The following is a 27,045-nucleotide window of genomic DNA, read 5'->3' as shown; positions in this document are numbered from 1 at the left end:
AGGAAGAAAGAACGGAAGGCAGACAGGCCACATGAGTTATTCATCTTTAAGAATATAACAAAATAAATGTCTATGAGTGTAAAGTTGGGTCGGCACCCAGTAAGCTTGTAAGAAAAACTATAGATGCCTAGCTGACTAGAAGAAAATGCAATTCACAAAATTCTACCAAGTCTAACAAAATTTTGCCTTAAATAAGTACAAGGCTAATGAGGCATTCCTCCTTCTAACTACCCATTTGACTATTCCTCTTGTCTCTCAATTCAACTCTGCATATCTGTCTTTCTGGGTCACTATCTGTGAGTCCATCTTTCTGCTCCTCCAATTTCATCAGTGTTTGTCTCTGCCTCTTTCTCCACCTTCTTTTGTTCACCATTGTGATTCAACATCGTACCCAAATCTGAGACCCCATTCAACACTCTTGGGACACACACTTCTAATCTGAGCTGGGTCCCAAGTTTTTATCTGCCACTAATTGATTTCTACAAGACTGCCAGACACCACCAGAGGTGTCTCCCATCTTATAGATAACCAATAAATTTGTCCTTGTATCCATGAATTTGATTGTACTGCCTCTTTCTCCTAGCTGTTCCATCCTGCTTTTATCCCCTTGAAGTTTCTCTGAATGTTTTCATTTCCTTAGAAATGTGGACGTAAAACTCACCAAACTTCAAAGTCAAATACCTATCCTAGGACGTTCACTTTTTAAGAATGAAACCAAACTAGGAAAGTAAACAGCCTTGAGTTATCACTTCTAAATAAAATCAACCTTAATACTCAGTGAAACAAACCAGAAATACAAGCTGCCAATCCTAGAAGAATACACACATACTGAATGCCTTGTGTTATTCAGCAGTATTCCCCATGGGTTCACACTGGCAGGTATTAGGAGATCAACAGGATTTGGGGTTGGTAGCCTGATTAATTCATTTACTTGAAACAGACATTTCTGTTTTCACAGTTTCTTCTTAAACAAGAATTCAGAACATCTCTCTGAACTTCAGATACCTTCCTCCAAAACTACACTCATTCAATTATCCTATTCTCACAACATTCATTGTAAGCTGCATCATTCATTCAGGTGCTGTATCTTCCTTGACACCTTGCCAGCCAATGGTAAGACACCACTGAGAAGACATCCCATGATCCCGAGTTCCGTGTGGTAAACCATTGGTCATTCTGGAGCCAATTCATTGTAAGATTCTACCACAAAGTGTAGGAGCAAGGTATTTGTTCTCAAATTGGATTTGGCAAAGCAAGAACTATAACTTAAATGTAAACTATCAAACTGCCAATATCATTATATAATATATATATATATATAAATTCTAATAAACACTGAGCAGCATCTTACAGGTAACTTCCCGAGCAGTGGCAGGTTCACTGGTGAGATCATGGAGGACTGCCTGGACTGAGACCTCATATTCAGTGTTGGGAAGGAGGTCACTGAGCTGAACTTCGTTCACTGTCGGCCCCACTCGGGTCTGTGTATGAAAAGGCAAAAGGGAGACACGCAGATTAAGTGTTTCCTCTCTCCAGGAATAGCCAGTGGATGTCTCCCTGTCAACGCTAGATTATAACATCTCTTCTACTTTTCATCGGTAAGAACTGCCATTTCTTGTGCACTGTAGCTCCCACCTGTAATCCAAACTACTGGAGAGGCTGAGATTGGGCAAACCTCAATTCCAGACGACTGGGGCCAGAAATGTGTGTGAGACTCCATCTTTGTGGTGCCACAGGGAGGCTAAAACAGGCGGACTGCATACTCCCATCTGGAAGCAAACCCTTTCTCAAAATCAGCCAGCATGAAACAGGGCTGAAGGTGTGGTTCAGTGGTACAGTACTTGTGTAGCAAGCACCAGGCCCTGAGTTCAAACCTTAGTACTCTTTAAAAAAAAAAAATAAAAATAAAAACTTCCACTATTTTTTCATGCCAGCATTTTGTAAAATCTGTTGCAGATCATGAACCTAACTTTTCCCCCCTCTATGTAACATTAAAAATTAGTTCAGAAATGACTGCTATAAAGCGCAAACTCTCAGAAAAACCCAGAACAGACATGACTCACCTCTTTGGGTTTGGTAGGCTCTGGGGCCTGCACAGGCTGGTGCAACACAGTGTAGCCAGTGGCGCCCCCCACAGGCTGCCACTGCACGTGCATGGTGGTGGGACCGACATCGTAAATATTCAGGCTGACCACAGGAACGGGCACTACGGAAACATGCAAGCTGCCATCAGTCTAATTCCTTGCGCTTATTTTTGAGCCATTGTTTCTCGCTTTAATGACATTTATATAAGGAGACAATGAGTGGCTCAAAACTTGAGGTAACCTTTCCTGTCTTTCTAATAAAAATCCAATATTCTCGTTCCTTGCACTTTATACTCAATGCACTTCAGACTTCTATGTTACAATCATTTACACAGAGGGAAACATGCTAAAGTTCAAGTTGCAAATGACATTACAGCAAATGCAGATATGGCTCAGTTGGTAGAATGACAGCTGTGACTGAAAAAAAACAAGCAAGAGAGCAAGGTTCTGAGTTCAAGTCCCAGTACCACACACACACACACCACCCCACACATACATATACATACCCTTGTAGCTCTATATGGAAACTAAAATAAATCCTAGCTTCGTGAGACGTCAGTCTCTGCTCTAGAACTTCCTTAACCTCACCATTTTTGTTCTTTCTTCAGGATTTCAGACACAAATACCAAATCCTGTACTTTACTTCATCTTCCTTAAAATATATGCAAAGGGCTATGACCAAGTGTGCTGGTAGCTCATACCTTGACCCTAGCTACTTAGGAAGCTGCGATCTGAGGATCCCCATTCAAAGCCAGACCTAGCAGACAAATCTCCAATTCAACAAAAAGCCAGAAGTGGAGATATGGCTCAAATAGTAGAGCAAAAACAAAAAAAGCCAAACAAAAGTTTGAGATCTTGAGTTGAAGCCCAAATAATAGTCAATATATAAATAAATAGAAGTGATATACATTAAAAACAACAGCAGAAGAAAGCTATAGATATTAAGTCAAAGCAATCACACCACTAATAAAAGCCAGAGGCCAGGAAATAAAACAAAAACAAAAACAGGAAGCCCTCATTGGTAACAGGGACACGTGATCACAAGCAGAGGTAAAATAAGTCATCTCTGCACAGAAACTCTTCCTAGGTTAATGTCCACTATTACTCCCATAATGCTTTGCCTGTCCAAATTATTACAGCCATGACCTTCAATTCCAGCATGTGATGATGTACTGACAGGAGCAACCAGAAAATATCATAAGGAAGGAGAGGAGAACTGTATTTATTGAAGTATTCAATAAAGAATGATTTTAAAGGCTGGCAAATATCTAAGATGGACAACCAGCTCTAAAACTAGAACACTAAGGAAAAAATCCCCCCCCCTCTACCCTCCCTCCTTCCTTCCCTCCCTCCCTTTCTCCCTCTCACAATCTGACTTACAGGTTTTTTCTGTGCCCTTCAGAGGCTCGCTGTATTCATCCTCCACCACAGAATACACATTTACAACATATTCAGTTTCAGGTTTTAGGTCTTTCAACACAGTGCTGGTGTCCAGCCGACTCACATAAAACTAGAAGGAAAAGTTAAATTCAAAAAATACATATGATAGGTCTTATGTCTTCTTTCTACTTATGCATGCAAGGCAGGTCACCTGTAGAGAGCCCAGAAGTTGTTTGGCAAAACATCCCTCTTACTCATTTTTGGAAAACTTCTAGCTCACTGTGGGCTCTTAGGTAAATAACATTATTTATTCTCCACCTGTTGTGTCCTTATTTGCAAAATGAATGAATAAAACTAGATCATCTTTCATGTTGTGTGCCAACTCTGGGATTCTAGAACAAGCTCATGAATAAATCAGTATCTTAAAACTCATTTTAATTTTAAACATCACATAAATGGTTAGGCACTAGTGGCTTGTAACTATAATCCTATCTACTCAGGAGGCTGAGATCAGAGAATCACATTTCAAAGCCAACCTAGACCGGAAAGTCCATTAAGACTCTTGTCTCCAATTAACCACACTCCCCCCCACCCCGACAAAAAAGAAAACAGAAGTGGAGCTGAGGCTGAAACTGGTAGAGAGCTAGCCTTGGTGAAAAAGTTTAGGGATAGCAGACAGGCTCTGAGTTCAAGCCCCATGACCAACAAAAATATCATGTGGATGCTATCTAACTGTGGAGAATCCGAAGGATTTAAGCGAAGTTCTTTTCCCACTTCCAAACAGAAGTGGTTTGCTCCCAAGGAGAAGTCCCACTCTTTCATGGCCTGTGCCCCACCCCCAGACCCTCACCCACCAGAGCCTAAGGACTAGAACCCAATCCTCACATAGGACACAGATGACAGAGGGCTGTCTACTCACTTCCTGACGCTTCCCTCCAGAAACTGGGTAGTATTCCACCTTGTATCTGTCCACACTGTCAGAAGGAGGAGTCCAGCTCACTCTGAAAGAACGATGTGTTCTCTCAGAAATAACTAAGTTAGAAGGTGCTTCTAAGTCACCTACATGTGAAACAAAGCACAAAAAAAAATGTTCTCATTATTGCAGTTGCCATGGCAATCATTATTTCAAGTCAGAATGAAACAGGGCTCGTCTTCAGAGTGGAAGTTTTTACTTTGTTTTTTGTCATGTTTGGGTTTGGGTTTGGGTTTGGGTTTGTCTGAGTTTGGGGAGTTTGAGGGATCAGACATAAGGCTTGAATTCAGGGCCTGGGCGCTGTCCTTGAGCTCTTTCACTCAAGGCTAGCACTTTACCATTTTGAGCCACAGAGCAACTTTCAGTTTCTTTGATAGTTAACTGAAGATAAAAGTCTCATGGACTTTCCTGCCTGGGTTGGCTTTGAACCTCCATCCTGAGGTCTCAGCCTCCTGATTCACTAGGATTAAAGGCATGAGCCACCAACACTCAGCTACATACTTTTTTTGGGGGGGAGGGGTCATGAGCCTTGAACTCAGCCTGGGCACTGTCCCAGAGCTCTTCAGCTCAAGGCTACCACCCTGCCCTTGAGCCAAGCCCCACTTCCAGTTTTTTCTAGAGGTTAATTGGAGATAAGAGTCTCAGTCCTTTTGTGCCCGGGCTGGCTTTGAACCTTGATCCTCAGATCTCAGCCTCCTGAGTAGCTAGGATTACAGGCATGAACCACCATGCCCAGCTTACATTCTTCTTTTTGTACAGTGAATACAAAGTCTGTAGGGAAGCCCACTGCCCATCTGATGACTCAGAAGAAGGAAGTCAGAGCACAGACTCTTTGCCTCAGGAGATTCAAACCTGAGTTCATCATCTTTCCTTCAACCTAGTCATCTGGTCTTGGAGACACCACAGTTAAACAATTGCTCTGACCCAAAACCTCTGAACCACCCTTGCATACTTTCTCCTCTCTGCACAATCAAACAGACTGATTGGTCAATAAGGATCTGGTCCCAACGATTTAGCTTCTCCATTATCTCAGTCACAATGGAGATACCACTCAAGTTCACTGTCCTCACTGCCATTTTTATTATGTATGGGGTAAGACTATATTTTTTTCATGTATTAATAACATAGGCAAAAGTTCTACCTTGTGAGGATAAAATAGATTTCTTTTTGTTTTGCTGGACTGGGCTGGGTTTGAACTCAGGGCCCTGCTCTTGCTACATAGAGGCACTATCACTTGAGCCATGCCTGGTTCTGTTGCTTTACTTTTCAAAAAGCATCTTTCATTTATGTCCATGCCAGCCTGTACCATAATCCTCCTATTTACACCTCATGAATGGCTTAGATGAAAGGCATACACTACAACATCTGTCTTGATAGCTAAGATGTGAGAGTAGCTAGTTCTGCCAAGCTGGCTCCCAAACTGTAATTCCCAACTTGGAAATGAGCACCACATATTCATCCTAATACTGGTGTCTTAGTCATGTTTAGGAGCCTTAGAGAATTGGTTTCTTACTGCCTATTTATTCAATAATAGACAACAAGCTAATGCTTTCCACTCAAGAAAGTACAAAGGAAGACTAGACGTGTGGCTCAAAAGGTACACTACCAGCCAGAGGCAAATAAGCTGAATGAGATCAAGCCTCAGTACTGGTACAAAAATTTAATAGAAAGGAAGAGGAGGGAAGGGGAGGGGGGAAACAAACAAGTATTGTAAATTATGTAGCTATCCTACTGCCTATGATTGTGCTGTATGGACAGAGACCAGTGAGTGACAGCTCCAAAATAATATCTAGCGAAATAATAACAGCAAAGAGAAATGTTACACTTAATACGACCAGAAGAAAGATGTTCTAAATAATAATTTTTGTCTCCTAACAAATGGGGCAATGTCATTCTGACAGCAGCATAGAATTCCATTGTGTATAAATACCACATCTTGTTGATCCACTCATCATATTAAGTGAAGTAAGCCAGACTCAAAGGAACTTAGGCTCAATGGTTTCCCTCATTCGTCATAATCAGTAGAAACCTTGGGCTCTCCTAGCAGAGATTTTCAATAGAGCAAAACCTTGATACATAAGGCCATATAGTAGGACGCTAAATGAAAGGATCTCTAGGATATAGAAACGTAAGTCATATAATGAATGATTGTTGTCCTTAATCTACTATGTTATCTCTCATCTCTTTTGCTGTCCCTTGATTATCTCATATTGTTACAGTATCTCACTTTGTTATCTGATATATCAGATATATTTGTATTTGGTTATTTGAAATTGGATAGGGAACAGGGGAAAACAAGATGAGGGTTGGGGGTGGGGGGGGAAATGGGGACCAAGACATGTGAAAGGGTATCAATGTATGGGAATTAATGCACCATCTACCTGGCAAATATTATGTAACCATTCTACTAATTACAATAGGACAAAATATATGAAAATATATATGAAAAAAAGAAAAAATAATAATAATTTTTTGTGGGGGTCATGGGGCTTGAACTCGGCCTCGGTGCTGTCCCTGAGCTCTTCAGCTCAAGGCTACCACCCTACCCTTGAGCCAAGCCCCATTTCCCGTTTTCTAGAGGTTAATTGGAGATAAGAGTCCCAGGTCCTTTGTGCCCGGGCTGGCTTTGAACCTTGATCCTCAGATCTCAGCCTCCTGAGTAGCTAGAATTACAGCACCCGGCTTACATACTTCTTTTTATACAGTGAATAGCCACACCACCCAGTTCTAAATAATAATTTAAAGAGAAAAAGGTGAACCAACATCTCCATGTATGTGGCAAATGATTTCTTATTTAAGATTTTATTAACATTGATTTTTTTATCATTTTCATACAAACTCCATCTCCTTCCTTTAGAAGCCAAAATTGGGGCAGGGGAGGGGTGATACACTCCTAATTTTCTAACCTTTATTGTATTTGGGTCATAGACAAGCTTGCAAAATTATCAAGCAGTTTTACTGTCTGGGAAACTAGAACAAATGTAACTATTACATCGTTGATTAAAAAAAGAAAGGCAAACAGATAAAAGATGTTTTCATCCTTACTCAAAAAAATCTCTCCAACTGAATTAAACTACAACCCTCACAGCTATTCCAGAGCCAAGAACGTACAAATTCTGGCTGCCCAGTTTCTCCAGGGAAAAGGTCAGTCTGTTTTTCAAGATCCAAAGGAGAAAATTTGCAGAAGTTTGGAGAAAGAAACTCAAGAAGACACACTCAGAAAATATACTCTCAAGTCCCCACAGCATAAAAACCATTTCTGCTGCATAATTCTCCAAAGAATTCAGAAAGGATTGCTTTTAACCATCATCTACTGGGAGTGAAGAGAAATTTTCTTATGTAATAAGCACCATGATGTTTATGACTAATTTTCCAAAATCTTTCCATTTTGGTGCTTAACATATTTTTCCTATGATTTTCACAAAAGTGAACCTTTCTGCATAGTTTTTGTCACTGCAAGTTCATGTGCACAATGTTCTTATAAATATATGATAAATTATAAAGATGTCTTATCCATAAATACTTTTTTCAAAGAACCATTAAAAAAAAGCTAACTGTGTAGTCCTAAGTCACTTAATTTCTCTAGGATCTCAGTTTCTCCACCAGTAGAGAAAGATGACATAATTTCTAAAAGTTCAAAGGCTAAGACTGCACGTGTCCTCCCTCTTTCTGGGTGACAAATGTAAAGTCAAATCTGGATTGACTATGAGGCTGAGCAAATCAGATAGAAGACCTTTCTTCAAATTCTATTTGGATTAGGAATCTGGAAAAAGATGACATACTGCAGAAAACAAAGTCTAGCAACACAGAAGTTAAAATGAAGAAAAAAATGAATACACCCACAGTTCTCTCTTTTTCCTTCTCCTTGTTCCCATTGATTCTGCACATACAAACTAAACATACCCTCAAATAAACCAAAAACTAGTTTCTTGTTTAGTGACATTCTCCTCCACTTTTTTTTTTTGAAAAGCCAGACCCTGGTGGCTCATCCCTATACAAAGTCCTAGGAAGACAACTCCTCAAGCTTTTATCTCCAATTAACCAGTAAAAAGCTGGAAGTGGAAATGTAATTCATGTGGTACAAAGTCAACTTTGAGGAAAAAAGGCAAGCAAATGTTAGACCCACCCCTACCCCCCAAAAAAAATAATCAAAGATAAAAGCAGTAATTCTCTACTTGCCCATAGTAGACATGTAGCAACACACACACAAAAAAAAACAGCAAAAACTGAGAAATTCACGAAGGTATTCCAAAATATATATCCTACATCCTCAGTGCATGACCCTTCTTACCACAGTACCTGCAAAACTCCTTCCAACTTACCTAAAACCAACATAACTCAAGGAAGATCAGCTTTGACATAATCTCTGTGTCATTAAAAAGAGCTTTCTCAGCCAGGCACCCATGGCTCATGTCTATAATCCTAGCTACTCAGGAGGCCAAAACCTGAAGATCACAGTTCAAAGCCAGCCCAAGCAAGAGACTCTATGAGACTCTTTATCTCCAGTGAACCACCAGAAAATCAAAGAAGTGTTGTGGCTCAAAGTGATAGAGCACTTGCCTGGAACAAAAGATCTAAGGGACAGTGCCCAAGCCCTGAGTTCAAGCCCCTTGACAGACCAAAAAAAAATTTTTTTTTCATATAATAAGGCCCATCATTTTATCATCCATTTTCCAAAAACCTTCCATTTGAGTGTTTACCATGGATAACCATAAACAGGTGATCAATTATAAAGGTATTTTTGGTGGTCCCATCTCATGGCAATACCGCTGCCATCTGAGAGACATAATCCAGTGATTGTTCTAAACATTTCGCCATGAACAAAACAATCCCGCTTCTGTGTCCAGAAAAGAATGATCCACAGTATGAAGGGTGAGAAACCCCACAGGGACTGCACTCACCAGGCCCTTTGACACTGTTACACAGGTTAGTGGTAAGATCACCCACAATGCTGGAGAGTGACCCAAAATCTGCCACATTGTAGACGTGGGTGTCCTCCGGGCCAGAGGCAATCATCTTCAGTTCTCCTTCGTCAGCATTTTTAATACCTTGTAAGACAGAAACAGACACATCAGAAGTTTCATTCTGGACAAAAAAAATAGTGAAAGAGGCAAATATTTTAGAGCTTTTTGATTAATGACTGCTTTAGGCAAACTATAAAGATTTAATAACATATTAACTAGGGCGTATACATATTTATGTGTAGATATGTATGTATAAAATATAATAATTTCTCTTCAGAAATAAAATGATTATCCATTTTTATAACATGGAAATAAGGAGTAGTATAATCTGAAAGGTATTCTAAATTGCTTTCTTCTAAATGCTTTTAAGATCAATGCTTTCAGTAAAAAATAAATTAATAATAATAATAGCAGCACTGGTGGCTCATGCCTGTCATTCTAACTACTCAAGAGGCTGAGACCTGAAGATTGCAGTTCAAAGGCAACCGGGCAAAAAAAACATCCCATGAGACTCTTATTTCCATTTAACTAGCAAGTGAACATTTGGCTGAACTGGTAGAGCACCAGCTTTAAGTAAAAAAGCCAAGCAAGAGCTCTAGGGCCTGAATTCAAGTCACAGTACTGGTGCGTGTAGACACACACATATGCGCGTGGCCTAGACACATGTGACTCACATCTGTAATCCTTGATACTCAGGAGGCTGAGATCTTAGGATCACAATCTGAAGACAATCCAGTCAGAAAAGTCTCCAAAACAACCAGCAAAAGGCTGTGCCGTGATGCTTAAGGGCACTGAGTTCAAGTGCTGGAACTAGCCGAATATTGAACAGTGATATTCATAGGACAATATGTTGGAAATGAACTTTACAATTTGGGAGATGGTGAGAGAAGGAAAGTAGAAGAAGAGCATGGAAACAGATAACAATGTTCAATAAGTAATGTACTCACTACTTTATGAATGTAACCCCTCTACATATCACCCTGACAATAAAATAAAATTTAAAAAATTAAAAGGCTCACAAAAAGAAATGTACTTATTACCTTACATATGTAACTGTAACCTTTCTGTATATCACCTTTACAATAAAATTTAAATTAAAAAAAATTCAATTCAATATGGTTAATGATGATCTGTCATATTCCTGAATTTTTTTTTCTGGGATGCCTGCAACACTAGCCATTCAACAATATTCTCATATTTCAAAACAACATGTTGGCATTTATTTACTTATCTATTTATTGACTGATTTGTAGCACTGAGATTTGAACTCAGGGCCTCATACTTGCAAGATAGCTGCTCTAGCATTTGAGCCACACTATGTGTGTATACTGATAAATAGAAGAGTGCCTATGTAAACAGGATTGTTGGTTTCTCTGGAAAGTGAGAATACAAGAGAGGAAGGAGAAAGGTTACTTCACAATTCTGTTAGTTTTTAGATAGGGTCTCACTTTATGCCTGTTCCAGCCTAGAAATCCATCTTCTTATGTGGGTATGACAGGTATTCCATGTTCCACTCAGCTATTTTGGCTGAGAACTTTGATAGGGGCCTGGAGTTGAACTAGCATCCTCCCTATCTCAGCCTCCGTGTAGCTAGTTTTACAGGGAATAGCCACTGTACCTTGTGCGATTTTTTGTCAGTTTTTACATGAACATAAAATTGTTTTAAAATACATGGCAAAATCATTTTAACACATACAGGAAATGTAGAAGTGTACATACTGCCCCATAAAGTAATCTTTCTCCTTCCTCTCTTCTATTCTCACTTTCCAGAGAAACTTACTTAATCCTATTTACATTGGCACTCTTCTGTTTATCAGTATACATACATAGAGTCTCTTTTTAAAAAATCAAAATGCAAGTCTTTTAAGAGTGCTGGACATACTGCTTTCATCATTTCATGTACCTGGGGTCTTTCCACAACAGTCTGACTCATTTGTTTTAGTAACTGTCTAGGAGTCCATAATCTGAATTAGTCATCATTTCATTTTCTTATGAGTCCTCTTGTTATTAACTAACTTGTGCTGTTTCTTATTCTAGCTTTTAAGCAATATTAGAATAGTATCACTATCACTATACTTTATCCATTTGTAACATAAAATTCCTAGAAGTTAGACTCTAAAATCATGGAAGAATTCACATTTTGATTTTACATCTAAGTTCTAAATTGGCCCTCTACATCAAAGCATTATCTTAAACAAAAGGAAGAGGACAAAAGATTCTAAATAGCAAAGTTACTGATACGAGCTAACATGGTGCTAAGAGCTTTCATGTGCATTTCCCCCTCCCATCTTTACTGCCTTCTTAGGGGGTGGGCAGACTAAAACCTGTGTGGTTTCACAGAGGAGACAAGTGGCAAATCAGAAGTTGAGCCACTGTGCACATAGCAGCTTGGGCTCTAGCAAGTAAGTTCAAATCCTGGATTTATTTTACAGTTGAATCATGTGGCCTTGACTTTGAAGATACTTTATTCTGTGATGATTGATTTGCTATGTCACTGAAGCTAGGCCACAGAGCAAAGATATGTGGTGAAACACCAAATCCATGAAGAAATTTCTCATTTCTTTTGTCTATAATAAACATTTAAACCAGTAAAAAAAATTGAATTCAATTAAAAAGATGATGATTCATTGGAAAACCAAACAGGAATTTTCCCAAATCTCATTCATAGAACATTCTTCCGGTAAATTTGTTATTTTCTCTTTAACAGAAAAAAAAGAAAAAAAACACATAGTTGGGTCTCACCACAAGAAAAAAAAAGATGAATTCACTTTCTGACTTATCATTTGATAAATGATGTGATAGGAAATGTTTCTCCTGCTTCTGCTAATATATTTTACCTACCAAAAAAGTGAGTCCTTAGCAAATTTGTGACCCAGGACACGATTGTTTTTGTCAGTGTTTACCGATAGCAAAGAGCTCTACGCCTTCATCCTTGAGTTTCTTGGAAGGAGCCTCCACATCATCTTGTGATTTTCCATCCGTTATGAGAACACCAATTTTTCGAGCACGGGGCCTCATGCCAGCTTGGGTCTTGAAGTTCTGCTGGCGAATGAAATTCAAAGCCATGCCTAGTGGGGTGGGAGCAGGGTTCAAAAAGAGCCAGTCACATCATTTCTCAGCCACAGGCTTGACCAAGCTGCCCAAGATGACTGAACCCAGAGACCTCACTCACCTGTGAGGGTGTTGCCTCCTTTATACGGTAGGTTCGCCACTGCTTGCAGCAAGCTCTTCTTGTCTCTGTGAGCATTTAGTTGCCACTCGGTTCTGGGGTCTCCACTATACTGAGCAAGGGCTAAAATAACAGCAGAGCTTTACAGGGAAGGGCAGAAGGGGGACCTGGATCAAGATACACTGTCCTCTAATGCACCAACTACTTGACGAGCGTAACTGTAACCCCTCTATACAGTATCCCAACAATAAAATTTTAAAAAGATGCACTGTCCTCATAAACTGACTATGGAATTGAAGCTTCTGTGTACAACTACACAAACATAATTTTTAAGGGGAAAAAGTCACAATGAAATAAACTAATGAAAAGAAAATGTCAATTATCTTCCATAGTAGCAGGACCTTACCTATCTGTACTCTTTTGGGGCCAATATCAAAGACTTCCACAATCCGAGAAATGAAACTCCTGACAGTTCTAAAATTTGCCCGTCCGATACTCCAGGATCCATCCACCAGCAACACAATGTCTGCTTCAGCTCTGGTCAGACACTCCATCCCTGACACATAATTGTGAGATAAACGATGAGGAAACATACTGTCAGTATGGCCAGCCAGACTCTGTCAGTATTAGCTGCTTGAGTAGTGCAACTCAACGATTCAGAGTATATCTTTGATTTATTCATGACAAACACCTATAGAAGAATCCGTTCCTCCAAAGTTCTGTCCTTCCTATGTCGGCATAAGCCTTGGACACTGTTATCAGACCACCACAGTGTATTTGAAAAACTCACATACACTCAAGTGGACACACATCACTAGCTAACAACACAACACTGACTTTAATCAAATGTGATCTACATGTGTTGCTTCTTACTTTAACATCATTGAAAAACACATATGAGATGGACTGAATCAATGAGTAAACTCTGAGGGGGGTTAATGAACCAAAAAATACCCTTTAAATAATTGCATATATTAGGATATAATAGGAAATAAGAGAAACCTGATTCTTACATTTTGACCTCTATGCTGTATTTTTCTAAAACCTGATACATGCTTACACTATGTAATTATATAATTAATTATATGTCATCATCCACTGTATATAAAAATCAGATGAATTCAAATGGTGAAGTTTGCACATGTAAAGAAAAAGGGAAAAGGGAAGAAGATTTGGAAACGTATGCAAAACAGATACACAAATTGAAAGCTAGAGAGTCATGGAGCACAAACATTGATACAAAGCTAGCACGTTTTGGAAAGAAAACAGTCCCAACTTCCTCAGTGCATGGCTACAAAATAAAAATACAAACCAGTTAATATCATCATCAGAGAAACAACAAAACACTCATGCAAAACAGCAAGACCTGGTTCTTCCACTTACTTTCTCCACATCTAACTTTTTAAATGCCTTGTTTATTTTCTTGAAACTTGTGTTGCCCATTGTATCTTACAATTCCTTATAACATTAGCATTTGCTCTCAACATCTTTTAAGGGTTTCTTTTGGGGGGGGGGACTGTAAGTTCATCACACTATCAAATACAAAAGTATGATTCATGTATTAAACACCTCACAATAAAAGAGTCCCAAATACCCTTCTAGTCAGCCAAGCATTGGAAAGGCTGTTCTGCTCAGAGCTTTTTATTTTTTAATAGCTGATGTAAGGGGGAAAAACACAGAACTAGAAGTGGAGGTGTGGCTCAAACTGTAGAACACCAGCCTTGAACAACAAAAAAAGCAAGAGTGTGAAACCTTAAGTTCAAGTCCCAGTACTGGCACAAAATGTGCCTAAGTATGTGTGAGCACACGCATGCACCTGAAAGTGTACATGCGTGTATGCACGACTCAGTACTTCCATTCTGCTTTACATCAAAGCTGTGATAATTCTGGTGGGAGGACAGAAAATATAAACAGCTTTTGTTACCATTTTTTGCTTCCAAATCATGTCTTCCCATCTTTTCTAAGAAGTATAACTCCGCTTGCAAAGATTATTAAATCACTGAAGTATAGATTTGCCATCTTTTGACAAACAAAATTGCACAAGGTCATTAAATGGAAGAAAGTATTAGAAAAGTATACATAACAATATCTGTTCTTTTTTTGCCAGTCCTGGGCTTGAGCTCAGGGCCTGAACACTGTCCTTGGACTTTCTCAAGGCTAGAGCTCTACCACTTGAGCCTCAGCACCACTTCCAGCTTTTTTCTATATATGTGGTACCAAGGAATTGAACCAGGGTCTTTGTGCATGCTAGGCAAGCACTCTACCACTAGGCCTAACTCCAGGCCCTTTATTTTTTTAAAAAAAAGCTTATTGGGAAATAATGCACTACTATGTAATTGATGCAATACCAAGATGAAAAGCCTAAAGAAAAAAAAATATATATATACAAATATTTGCAAAAATATACATGACTGGATGACTTTTTTGTTTTGGGAGTACTGGGGTTTGAACTCAGGGCCTAGCTCTTTTTCGGCAGGTGAGCCACCTCTCCAGACCTTGACTGGATGTCTTGAAGCAGTTTTTCAAGCCTCAAAAAAGAAGTATATTAATATCTAAATAAAATTCAGTGAACATTTCATAGCTATTTCTCATTGTATAATAACCTAATCCTTCCCACTTGAAATCCTTTCCTAATGCTAAATTTTTCTATGGGAGTTTAGCTCAATTTCTTACCAGAAGATAAGATTGGCATGACAGTTGTGTCAGAAAGAGTCGTCATCTCCTGTCCAACAAGTGGTGAACTTTCTCCTTCATCAAACATTCCAAAGACATTTACTTTATAGGTGGTACCTGCCCTGAAATTATAAAGGACACAGGAAATGTGGACCAATAGATCCATTTTTGGTTTGGTAAAGACATCCATCTTGATGAACAAACTTGATCTGAGAAGAATTTACAGTGCTCAGCCGTAGAAGAGAAAGAAAATACTTCCCATCACATTCAAGCTTACATTCACCCTCTGAGGAACCCAGGGAATGAGCAACCAGGCATTCTAGAGAACTATAGAAGCCAGCTGCCGGTGGCTCACACTTAAAAGTCTCAGGCATCGGGGGGGGGGGGAACAAGATGAGGGGTGGCGGTGTGGGGGAGGGAAATGGGGACCAAGACATGTGAAAGGGTATCAATTATGGGAATTAATACACCATCTATCTGGCAAATATCATGTAACCCTTCTATTAATTACAATAAAAAATATGGAAAAAAATAAGAGCTCCCCCCCCAAAAAAAGTCTCAGGCATCTGAGATCTGAGCATCATGGTTCAAAGCCAGCCAAGGCAGGAAGATCTTTGAGACTCTTAACTCTAATTAATCACCTAAAGGCTGGAAGTAGAGTCATATTTCAAAGGGTAGAGCAATAGTTTTGAGCAAAAATGCTCAGCCCTTGGGCCCTGAATTCAAACCCAGGATCAACACATACACAGACACAGACACACAGACAGACAGACACACACACACACACACCCTCTGGAGTCCTGGCAGCATTTCTGACTTGTCTTTCTGTCAGAGAAACAAGCCAGAGAATGAGCAGATGCCTTACTCTTGCTGCTCCTAAAAAGAGGCCTTTCAGAAAGTCACTGTTTCCTCTTCATCCAGCTAGTATGAAAAAAATAATGTCTGAAAAGATATTTCTTGCCTGGTAACAAAAGCACCCAATACCATGGCAGCAAAATAGAAAGCTCAATAAACTTCATCGTCACACTGATTAAAGTAACACACGATTTATGCTCTTTTCAATGTTATTTCTTTTGTTGGTGCTGATTGTTTTCATTTTTATTATTTTTTTAATTATTTCTACAAAGTGATTTCAATTCAATATGTCATTTTATAAGTACAGTACATCCTGACCAATGCCACTCCTTCTTCCAGCATTCTCCCCACTTGCAACATTAGTGAATGAACCACTGAATGACTCGCCCAGAGACAATGCACAGTAGTTCATTCTTTCTACAATAATGAATATAGAGTGCTGTTCAAAGTCAAACTCCTTGTTTTCTACTACTCAGCCTAAAACCAGAACTTTAATTGGCCCAAGGCTGCCTTGCCAGCTGGCATGGAGTACAGAGCTCTGCTTGCAGCTCCTCTAAGCCTCACTAAAGGAGAATTCACACTCAGAATCATGGTGTGAGCTACTTGGGCCATTTGAAAAAGCATGCACAACCAAATTTCAATGTGCCTGGGATTTGAGTGAAAGTACATATTACAAATATTTTTAAGCATTGTATTAAATGACCACTTCAAATCACTTCACTACAAAAATTATTATAGTTCAAAATAAATAAGCAAATAAATAAAGCCAGGCACCTGTAATCCTACCTATTCAGGGGGCTGAGATCTGAAGGTTGTAACTGAACACCAATCTGAGCAAGAAAGTCTATGAGACTCTAATTTCCAATTAACCACCAAAAATCCAGAAATGAAGCTATGGTTCAAGTGGTAGAACACTGGCCTTGGCTGAAAAAGCTCAGAAACAATGCTCTGACCATGAATTCAAGCCCCAGTAATACCATGCACACACACACACACACACACACACACACACACACACACACACACACACAGAAACATGGTTCAGTGTGCTCAGGCTAAATTCTGTGGCTAACATCTAATTTCTTACTCAACTATCACGAAGCATAAGAAAACAGATGTAACTGATTATAAATATCCTAGCAAAAAAGGCATGCAAGTGATTAAAGTGCAAGGGCTACTGGTTACACAAGTTCCTCAACAGTTCTGCACACACTGATTCAATGGGTTGAATGAACATGGTTAATTCCTACCTCAGTTCCTCCAAAACAACTGTGTTGTCATAGGGCCCAACAACCAGCTCCCCAAGTCTCCGGTCGTCACCCGTGGGGTGGAAGGTAATTTTGTAACCCTTCACCTCCCCTGGAGCCGGCTCCCATGTCACTCGGAAGCTTGACATAGTTGGGTCAGATGTCTTGAGGTTTCTAGGTGACTTAAATCGAGAAGCTGTAATGAAAAGATGTGTGGGTTTTTTTAACACGTTATCAACAGAATAAAGATAAAGTCTAGTGGCAAGAGCTATCAGATCCAATAAAGCCAGGCACAGCTGGCTCACACCTGTAAACCCAGCTACTCACTCAGGAGGCTGAGATCTGGGGATCTCAGCTTGAAGCCAGCCTGAGCAAGAAAGTCCATGAAACGTTTATCTCTAATTAGCCAGCAAAAAATAAATGGAAGTATAGATATGATTCAAGTGAGAGAGCCTTGAGGGAAGAGTCCAAGGGAGAGTGTAAGGCCTGGGTTCAAACCCCAGTACCAGCGAGCACCAATACACACACATACATACACATACACACACACATATGAACACACATATACACACACCAAAAAAAACTAATAAATCCCTGTCATACAGGATGATGTCCAAGGAGTATAAATAATTCCCACAATCCATTAGTTTAATTAATACATTAGTTAATACATTATTTGGCAGGAACTAAATTGGCTACATATAATCAGTGGATACTACAGATTATAGGTAAGATGCTAATTAGGCATTCCATCTAGGAATTCAATATATTACAGATTCAATTTTATGAATGTGTCAAGGGATTGAGCCCAGGGTCTGTGTATGCTGAGCCAGCGCTCTTCCATTGGCTACATCTTCAGCCCCAGCTTCCATTTAAAGCTTTTATAAATAAGGCATACAGAAGAGAAGCTTCTTTTAAAACATCCTGATTTCCCCCTCCAAAAAAATTACTGTGTCAAGTCCAGTAACCAGTGTCTCACACCTGTCATCCTAGCTACTTGGTCTGAGGATTGTGCTCAGAAGTTGGCTGAGGCAGGAAAGTCCGTGAGACTCATCTCTTGTCGACCACCAAGAAGCTAGAAGTAGAGCTGTGGCTCCACTGGTAGGATACGGATCCTGAGCAAATAAAGCTGGGTCCAATACCAGCCTCAAAGAGGTGTGTGTGTGTGTATGTGTTTCGTACCTGTTGTTCCTGAGCCTTGCCTAACTTTTCCTTCTCCAGTCTTATACATTGGCAGAACTGTGATGTCATAAGTGGTCTGTGGCTGAAGCCGCTTTAACACCGTTGATGAGACAGTGGGTGGCACTTTAGCCACCATTTGTCTTCCTCCCCCTTGGGGGCGATAAACCACACGGTAGTTGATGACTTTCCCGGGTGCTGGTTTCCAAGTAACTCTCATTGTATGCTCTGTCTCCTCATCCACTTTCAGAGTCTTGGAATCCCGGGACACTGTGAGATAAAAGGAAAATTAAAATGTACAGCATGTTGAAAGAAAAACATGTGCATATTATATATTGTATTGTGCATACATATTTTATGCTATGCAATAGCATATAGACATGTCTCATTTCCCCATTTATATGAAAAGAAACTTCACTTTTTGTTAAACCTCTCATACCCTGTCATGGTCTGTGAACCTAACTACAGTATGATGCTTTTTCTTTATCCAACTACTAAAAACTGAAAGTTCATATTGAAAAGATTTCCTGTTTGCATTCTAGAGACTTTAGTAAAGAAAACATTTCCAGAGAGAAGGTTCTTAATTTTTACTGTTTTCATCTAGTAACAATACCATAGGAAATACTTAAAATTAAAAAAAAAAACTAGAAATACAGGGTTAGAAATTTTATGCAGGCCTTTTCAGAAAAGGCTGCAATCTGAAAATGCTAGCTAGAATTATTTCAGTTATCACTACTCCTATGGTTACAAGACTATGAAAAATAAAGAATTTAAAACTAGCAAATAAAAATGTCTCAAAGAGCTAGGTAATGATGGCTCATGCTTTAATCCTGGCTACACAGAAGGTTGAGACCTGAAGGACTATGGTTCAAAGCCATTCTGGGCAGAAAAATCACCAAGATTCCATTTCCAAAATAACCAGAAAAATGCCAGGCTGTAGGTGTGTGACTCAAATGACTGAATGTCAGCTAAGCAAGCCAAGCAAGAGCAAGAAGCCCTGACCACACCAAAGATAAATTGGTACATATAAGTGTTTTAGGAGTACTCTATGTTAGCAGTATTTGTATAATGTGTAACTAATAGTACATATTAATTGTTAATAACTATCATCACCAAGCATCCACAAACTGCCAATAACATCTTTTTCCTTATGTATAAGGAGTTTATTGACAGGATTGCTTAATTTGATCCAATAACGTAAGTATCAAAAAAATAAACTCTTCAACATCTTCTTAGGAAGAGATTAAGTTGAAGGAAACTTAAAATCAAGCAAAGAATCTTTCCTGATTATAAGAGAAAGGTCCTTGCTCAAAAATGGGCAGAAACCATATGCAACAACTTTTTTAAAAATCAGGGAAAAAAACAGTTTGAAAACAAGAAAGTTTAGACAATGAACACGGATCATGACGCTGGTTGCTGGGAGAGCATTCTCCAGCTAAGGTACAGGAAGGTGGGTCCCAGACAGAGGCCAGAGGAAGCCCAGGCCACTCCCCTAACTGAAAACATGGTGTCGTCAACCTAGGGAATCCAAGCCAACCAGAATTCACAGAATAGATGAGTTAAGAGAAAATTTAATTGGAAGAAAAAATAACAGATGAACTAGAAGAAAATGTGTCTCAAGGAAAATGCTCCAAAAATATACAGAGTATTCTCTGTCAACTTTCAACACCACACCAGAGGAAGCATGTTACATTAGAAAATAGATAGATGATAAAATAGATGATAGGCAGATGATAGGTAGAAAGATGGTAAGCACAGATTATAGGCAGATAGATAGATACAGCTAAATGATATACTCGATCAAACTTCTGAAGATAATCATATGATGCCTAATATGAAAATTCATATTTAAAATTTGGGAAAAATAACTAGTGAGCTTGGTGCTGTGACATTAGAAAATCCTTGAATGGCTGGGTGCTGATGGCTCAGGCCTCTAATCCTAGCTACGCAGGAGACTGAGGTCTGAGGATCACAGTTCAAAGTCAGCCCCGGCAATCCAGAAGGGGTGCTGTAGCTCAAGTGGTAGAGTGCCAGCCTTGAGCTTAAAAAAGCTAGGAAACAGCACCCAGGCTCTGTGTCCAAGCCCCAGTACCAGCACTAAATAAATATTTTTAAAAGTTGCTGAGATGAAACCTAATTTCCCTACTACAATTCTCTGAACGCAAGAACTATTAAAAAGAAATGTATAAATTCCCAAACAAAAATATGAAGATGACCTAGGATTTTATTTAAAATATGGAAAATAATAGTATATAAAAAATAATCTGAGGGGCTGTGAGTGTGGCCTAGTGGTAAAATGCTTGCCTAGCATGCATGAAGACCCAGGTTCGATTCCTCTGTGCCACATAAATAGAAAAAAAAAAAGCCAGAAATGGTGCTGAGGCTCAAGTGGTAGAGCACTAACCTTGAGAAAGTCCAAGGACAGTGCTCAGGCCCTGAGCTCAAGCCCAAGACTGGCAAAAAAAAAACCTCTGAGCTACTGTAATTCTAGCTACTCAGGAGGCTGAGATCTGAAGATCGCAGTTCAAAGCCAGCCCAGGCACTAAAGACCAAGAGACTCCAATAAATCTCTAGGAAAGGGGAAGTGGGACTGTGGCTCAAGGGGCAGAGTAGTAGCCTTGAGCTGAAGCGCTCAGGGACAGCGCCCAGGCCCAGAGTTCAAGCCCCACAACTAATAATAATAATAATAATAATAATATGGTCAAATTATCAGTAATAATGTTCACAAATATTTAAAAAATTTCTGTATGCCTAACCATCTTTTAAAGGGTGCAAAAATATGCTTTACAACCTCTTATTTCCACATCTTTAATTTTTACTTAGTGGAACAAAACATTTCTCTCTTACACAAAGTATGCAAATCAATTTCACACAACTCATCATGGAGTGAAATGGAAATTTAAAGCTTACAATATTGGCTTATGTTTCCAAAAGAAAAAATTCCAAACTCTAAAATATTTCCAAATTTAAATAGGCAAATGATGTACTTTGTACCATGATGTGCTTTATGAGTCTCCATGAATATTCCTGCCTTCCAATAACTGAATTGAAATAAAATCCATCACATCTCATCTAAGGGTTCAGCCATTGCTAGAAATGTCACGTGCTAGGAAATGCTGAGTTCAAGTTTCCGTAACTCTGTCTGTGAGATGAATTTCAGTGGCAGCATGCTTACCTAGCACCAGATTCCATCTCCAGCACCAATGGCTCATGAAATCCTACTCAGGAGGCTGCGATCTAGAGGATCATAGTTGGAAGCCAAATCAGGCAGGAAAAACCTGTAAGGCTCCATCTCCAAAATAACCAGCAAAAAGTAGGGCTGGGGGTACAATTTTTTATCTATTCATTTTTTTTATGTCATTCATGGGGCTTGAACTCTGAACCTGGGCATTGTCCCTAAGCTCTTCTGCTCAAGGCTAGTGCTCCACCACTTGAAGCCTCAGTGCCACTTCAGATGCAGTGAACTACAGACGCAGTTCAAGTGGTAGGGCACCAGCCAAGCTAGCAAGAGGAGCTTGTGCAAAACTCTGAGCTCACTCCTCCTGTTTGCAAAAGTTCTTTCAGACACCCCTGTGCTTCAGCTGAGCCAACTGTGCAGGAAGACGTGGTACAGAGCTCTGCCTTCTGCTGGTCTCCAGTACCAGGCCATGGGTTTCTTGGTAGCATCCAGAGATGGACCACCAGCCCTGAGTTTCTGGAGAAAACAGAGCTAGACACTGCTAAGATGCCCACTGAAAAGTTCTAGGGACATTACCTGGTGACTCTAACCTTCATCTCAGGTCTCAGGCCCCATCTAACTACAGAGTCTCACTCTCGTGTCCAAAAAAATATACTAAACAGCTTGGCTTGCCCCAAAGAGTGCAAAGGGAAGCCCAAACAAACGAGAATAGAACAAAGCAAGGTTCCTGTGTTCTTTCTTATTTACTTAGACATTTGAGCGACTTCCATAAAGTCCAAAAAGAATGGATGTCTCCTTCCTTCCAAGTCTGCTTCTAGTTCAAAAGAGAGCCAAGAAATACTGAAAAGTTCTTAGAACCCCATCTTCTGAGACACTCGAGTTTATTTATACTTTCTGCAACAGTCCTAGTTTTAGCTAAATTCATCCCTTGTTGAGAGTTGGTCTCTGACAATTTTGGAAATTTTGGAAATGGAAAAAAATTTTAAATGCCTCATCTATACATACTTTTATAATCTTCCATCCAAACACATTTTATCTGTATTTCTACAAATAAGTGAAGATCGATAGGACATATATGAATTTCCACCAGAGGGAGGGAGGGAGGGAGGGAAAAGGTGAATAAGAGGGAGAGGAGAGGGGAGAAGAGAACAATCTGGATTTCTCCTCCCAAACCAGGTGAAACACATGCTGACAGATCATTCACTATCCTTCATAGGGAAGAAGAGTGCTGAGAGAGCAGTAACTCTGTGCCACCAGCACACTGAAAGAGCTTGTGACTCACTCTGAGCAAACATAATGGAAAGAAAGGAAAGCATCTAGGATTACTCTTGCTGAATGAATTTCATAAACTCAGTAGCCACTCGTCTATCATCGATCCCTCCTAAGTGAGAGACACTGACGGCTCTGGGTGCTTTGAGCATTATTTCACTTAATCCTCAAGACAGCTCTAAGTGATCTTTATTGTTTTGATCCTACAGATTAGGAAACTAAGACTCAAAGAAGGTTAAATAACCTGACCAAGATCATCCAGCTGTAAATGCACCTAAATCCTCTCTGTATACATGACAGCTGACCTTTTCATTAGTTGGGTATCCACCAAAAAAGAAAAAAAAAAGACTGAAAAAAGAGAAAAGGCAGACTGGCTCCTTTAAAGTATGACATCTTTTTTTCAATCTTACTATCCTCCGAACTTAAGCCACATTCTTTAAAATTAGGTGGAATGGTTCCACCTCATCTATCATCTGAAAAGCTACACGGTTCAAGTGCTTGTCAAGTGGAACGACTGCCCCACAGGGCACAGACCTACCCAGGCACACACAGGCACACACACCCAGGCTGGTACCTACATTCCGTGGTGGCCTCTCCAGTCAACGGGTCTCCTTCTCCACTGCTGTAGGTGGCAAACACGGAAATTCTGTATTTGGTCTCAGGCTGCAGATTGTCTATCACGGCATGGATTGCATCTGCAGGCAGTGTCTTCTCTCCCGTCTCCACGTCATCGTACAGAGATTTCCACGAGACCCTGTACCCACGAACCATGCCGGGAGCAGATGTCCAATAGGCACCAATGGAGGTGTCAGTGATGTCTTTGGTGACTAATTCTTGAGGTGAGCCACGTTCTAGGATAGAAATAAAGGTGAATCCTTTCTTAATGCCTGCTAAATTGAGTTCGAATTGGTCTCCATTTGCCCTTTTTTTTTAATCTTTAAGTCATTGTTACCATTCAACGTACCATTCTATGAGTGCACTGCATCTTTATCAATGTCAACCTTCCATCATTCTCCCCTCCCCCTCAATTTTCCTAGTTTCACAGGACATGTATTGACTATTAGCTCTGCATTTTTCACCCCCTGCCGCACCCACTCTTCTTTCTGAGCCCTTTTTGTCCTGTTCTTTCAAAAGAACAAACTAATGGAATACAATTGGAGAATTACATTTTAGGCCAATCTATCCTTCAGGCAGTAAGAGAGTAAAGTCTCCAGGCTAAGATTGATAGCCAAAGTTGAAAAAATAGATACACTTAGTTTTTCCAGAGAGAAAAATGTGCCTAAATTCCAAAATTGCTCTCCTCTTTCAGTGTGATTTATGACATGTTATTGTTTACAAAGGTCTATGTCCTTACCAGATCTCCTTATCTCTGGTCTAATACAACCAGGTTCAAGCTACTTTGAGGGGTGTGTTAGAACAGATGGGGAGAGACGGGGAGAAGGATGGAAGGTTGACATAAATCAAGATGCATTGTCCCCATAAATTGATATATTGAATTGAAACCCCTTTCTATAACTGAACAACTTGGAGATCATTTTTTAAAAATAATTTGAAGTAGTTCATTTTTAATGTATGATTTACATAGCTACAACAAACTCATCATTTGCAAACTTTATTTCCTACAAACACTTTCTGGGGAAACATTTTTTATTGTATTATTTTAAAAAGTAGAAGGAATCAGGCACTGGAGGCTCATGCCTGTAATTCTAATTACTCAAGAAGCTGAGATCTGAGAATGGAGATTCAAAGCCATCCTTGGCAAGAAAATCCATGAGATTCTTTTCTCCAATTAAGCACCAAAACTTCCAGAAGTGTAGCTATGGCTCAAAGTGGTAGAGCACCAGCCTTGCGTGAACAACAACTAAGAGACAGAATCCAAGCCCTGAGTTCAAGCCCCAGTAGTGCCATTTAAAAAAGAAAAGAAAAAAACTAGAAGAGCAATCTTTCCATACAACTAATGAAACTAAAAACTACCATTTGTTCTGGAAAATTTAAAATTGATTAATCATCAAAATAAAACCCACCACTTGTTCTAGCTGATCAAAAACGTCTGCTACTAAATGTTGGCTTTTCATTCAAGAAAAAAAAACTGCAACCCAAATGGAAAAAATATGGAAACCTCAAGTTAATAGGAGTCGCAGATGTCTTCCAATAAAATGCTCACTTTCCATATTTTAAGTGCAAGATAAATATACAGGTCACTTTATATTGGCTACTTGGACAAGGGTTTATGCCACAATGTGACATAAGTATGAAACTATCCACTCTCTCAGCATGCATCTTATCCACAATTGTTGTACATTCATGCAAGTGATGTCTCTTACAAATGCCTTGGTAACTATTATTCTCACTTGACTCTGCAAGTGAAGATGAGTATCTTAAAACTACGTAGACAATCCCATTTCAGTGCAACATAAAGATAGCAACTGCTAAAAAAGAAATATTAGTACACAAAACCATATTGTGTAGGATCAAATTTAAGGAGAAAAATAAGTTAAATAGAAGCTGGACAGCCTAGCAGACCCTAAGTCCAAATGGAAAATTCTAATTCCATTATAAATAACTCCAAATGCTGACAGGACATCTCATCTCTGGAAGAAAATAACATATTTTATTACAACCAAGAACATATTGACTTTCCTTCCCCAAAAGGAAAACTATTTCTCATATGAAAGTCTTCTTTAACTGTCTACTATTTCATGATAGTTTTCTTTTTTGTTTTGTTTTACTTGTCAGACTATCAAAGTGAAATTCTGAGCTGTTTCTTTTCATTGGTTTGCTCTGATAAATATGCATTTTGTTTGTATTTTATTCATTTTGATCATGGATATCCCAAGCACTAATCTCTAAGTTGTTCCCCCTAAATATTCTAAGTTATCATCAGAAGGGGCTGGTTGGTAGAACTCTACTTGCAAGTGACACAAATGAGCTAAATACTGAGGGGAAAAAAGACATTCCCAAAACATAGGAAACATCAATCGCTAGAATGTGGGAACTGTCTTCCAAATTAGCATCAGGGGAATTGGCAGTCATTTCAGCCTCTACTTTCCCTGAAGGTTGTGCTTCTTTTTCTTTTTTTTCCTTACTTCATGCAACACTGAATTAGGAACATTGTTTGTCGCCATGACAACAGACATCAATCTCACAAACACAAGCTAATGATTTCCCTAGGAGAAAAATAACAGGAAGAGAATTGTGGTTGAAGCAAAAAAAAATACATCTACAAAGACAGTTCTGAACTTAACACAAAAAAAGATCCCAGCTCACCAGACATGGGTCTCCATGGATTTTAACCAATTATTTTGAGAAGAGCTATAAATCTAAAGCAAAATACTGCTGTGATTCCTTTGTGTCTGTGTGCCAGTCCTGGGATTCAACTCAAGGCCAGAGCTCTCCTTTTCTGTTCAGGGCTGAAACTCTACTACCTGAATCACAGCTCCAATTCCAACTTTTTGCAGGCTTATTGGAAATAAAAATCTCAGGGACTTTTCTGTCCTGGATGTCTTCAAACCACAATCCTTAGATATCTGCCTCCTAAGTAGCTGGGATTACAGGCATGAAACACCAATACCTGGCCAACCCTTGAAGTTTAAAAAAAAAAAAAAAACCAAGATCTTGGTTTAGCCAAACATCAGATTACCAAAAAGTGAAGCAACTATGCAATGTTCCATGACACACCCAGCAGGTGGCTGAGCAGGTGGCTGGACAGGGGCCAGGGGTACAACTAGCTGAAGCAGGCCTAGCTAGCCCTGCCACTTCCTAGGCAGCAGAAAACTGTATTACACCTAACCAGACACAGAGAATTGCCAGGAAAGCCAAAACAGCCATGCTTTAAAAAAAAATCACTTGACGTTAGGCCTTGTCAAAACTTACATGTTCCTATTTTCTCTGCAGTTCTGCATTCTTTCCCTTTCTCCCCCATCACTTATTCTTTTTACGCCTCCCCTCTGAAGCCTTAGTGAGGCACTTATCTGGAAAGTGAATTTAGTTAGGATGAGAAGGAAAAACTTCTACGTGCTTTGAGGACTCCTTCAAAGTGGACAGGTTGCCAGGCATGGTGATACATGCCTGTCA

The 27,045-nt window shown here is 39.5% G+C and overlaps 1 protein-coding gene across 1 annotated transcript in view; it reads right to left on the bottom strand.

The window, feature by feature from the left end:
• Positions 1–27,045, bottom strand: part of Col12a1 (collagen type XII alpha 1 chain) — a 125,616-nt gene that overhangs the window by 62,322 nt on the left and 36,249 nt on the right. Inside the window, exons 14-25 of the mRNA XM_090338543.1 lie at positions 23,550–23,822; positions 18,528–18,794; positions 17,349–17,541; positions 15,244–15,365; positions 12,977–13,126; positions 12,574–12,693; positions 12,305–12,469; positions 9,339–9,485; positions 4,384–4,523; positions 3,465–3,594; positions 2,064–2,206; positions 1,352–1,481 (exon numbers count right to left, since the gene is read on the bottom strand). Of these exons, the coding sequence (XP_090194669.1) occupies positions 1,352–1,481; positions 2,064–2,206; positions 3,465–3,594; positions 4,384–4,523; positions 9,339–9,485; positions 12,305–12,469; positions 12,574–12,693; positions 12,977–13,126; positions 15,244–15,365; positions 17,349–17,541; positions 18,528–18,794; positions 23,550–23,822 (1,980 nt within the window). The remainder of the gene's footprint in view (positions 1–1,351; positions 1,482–2,063; positions 2,207–3,464; positions 3,595–4,383; positions 4,524–9,338; positions 9,486–12,304; positions 12,470–12,573; positions 12,694–12,976; positions 13,127–15,243; positions 15,366–17,348; positions 17,542–18,527; positions 18,795–23,549; positions 23,823–27,045) is intronic.

Source organism: Megascapheus bottae, chromosome 8 (genome assembly GCF_031878675.1).
Source record: "Megascapheus bottae isolate mThoBot1 chromosome 8, mThoBot2.hap1, whole genome shotgun sequence".
Taxonomy (NCBI): Eukaryota; Metazoa; Chordata; class Mammalia; order Rodentia; family Geomyidae; genus Megascapheus; species Megascapheus bottae.
The sequence above is the reverse complement of the archived record's forward strand: the minus strand, read 5'-3'. Positions and strand labels throughout refer to the sequence as shown.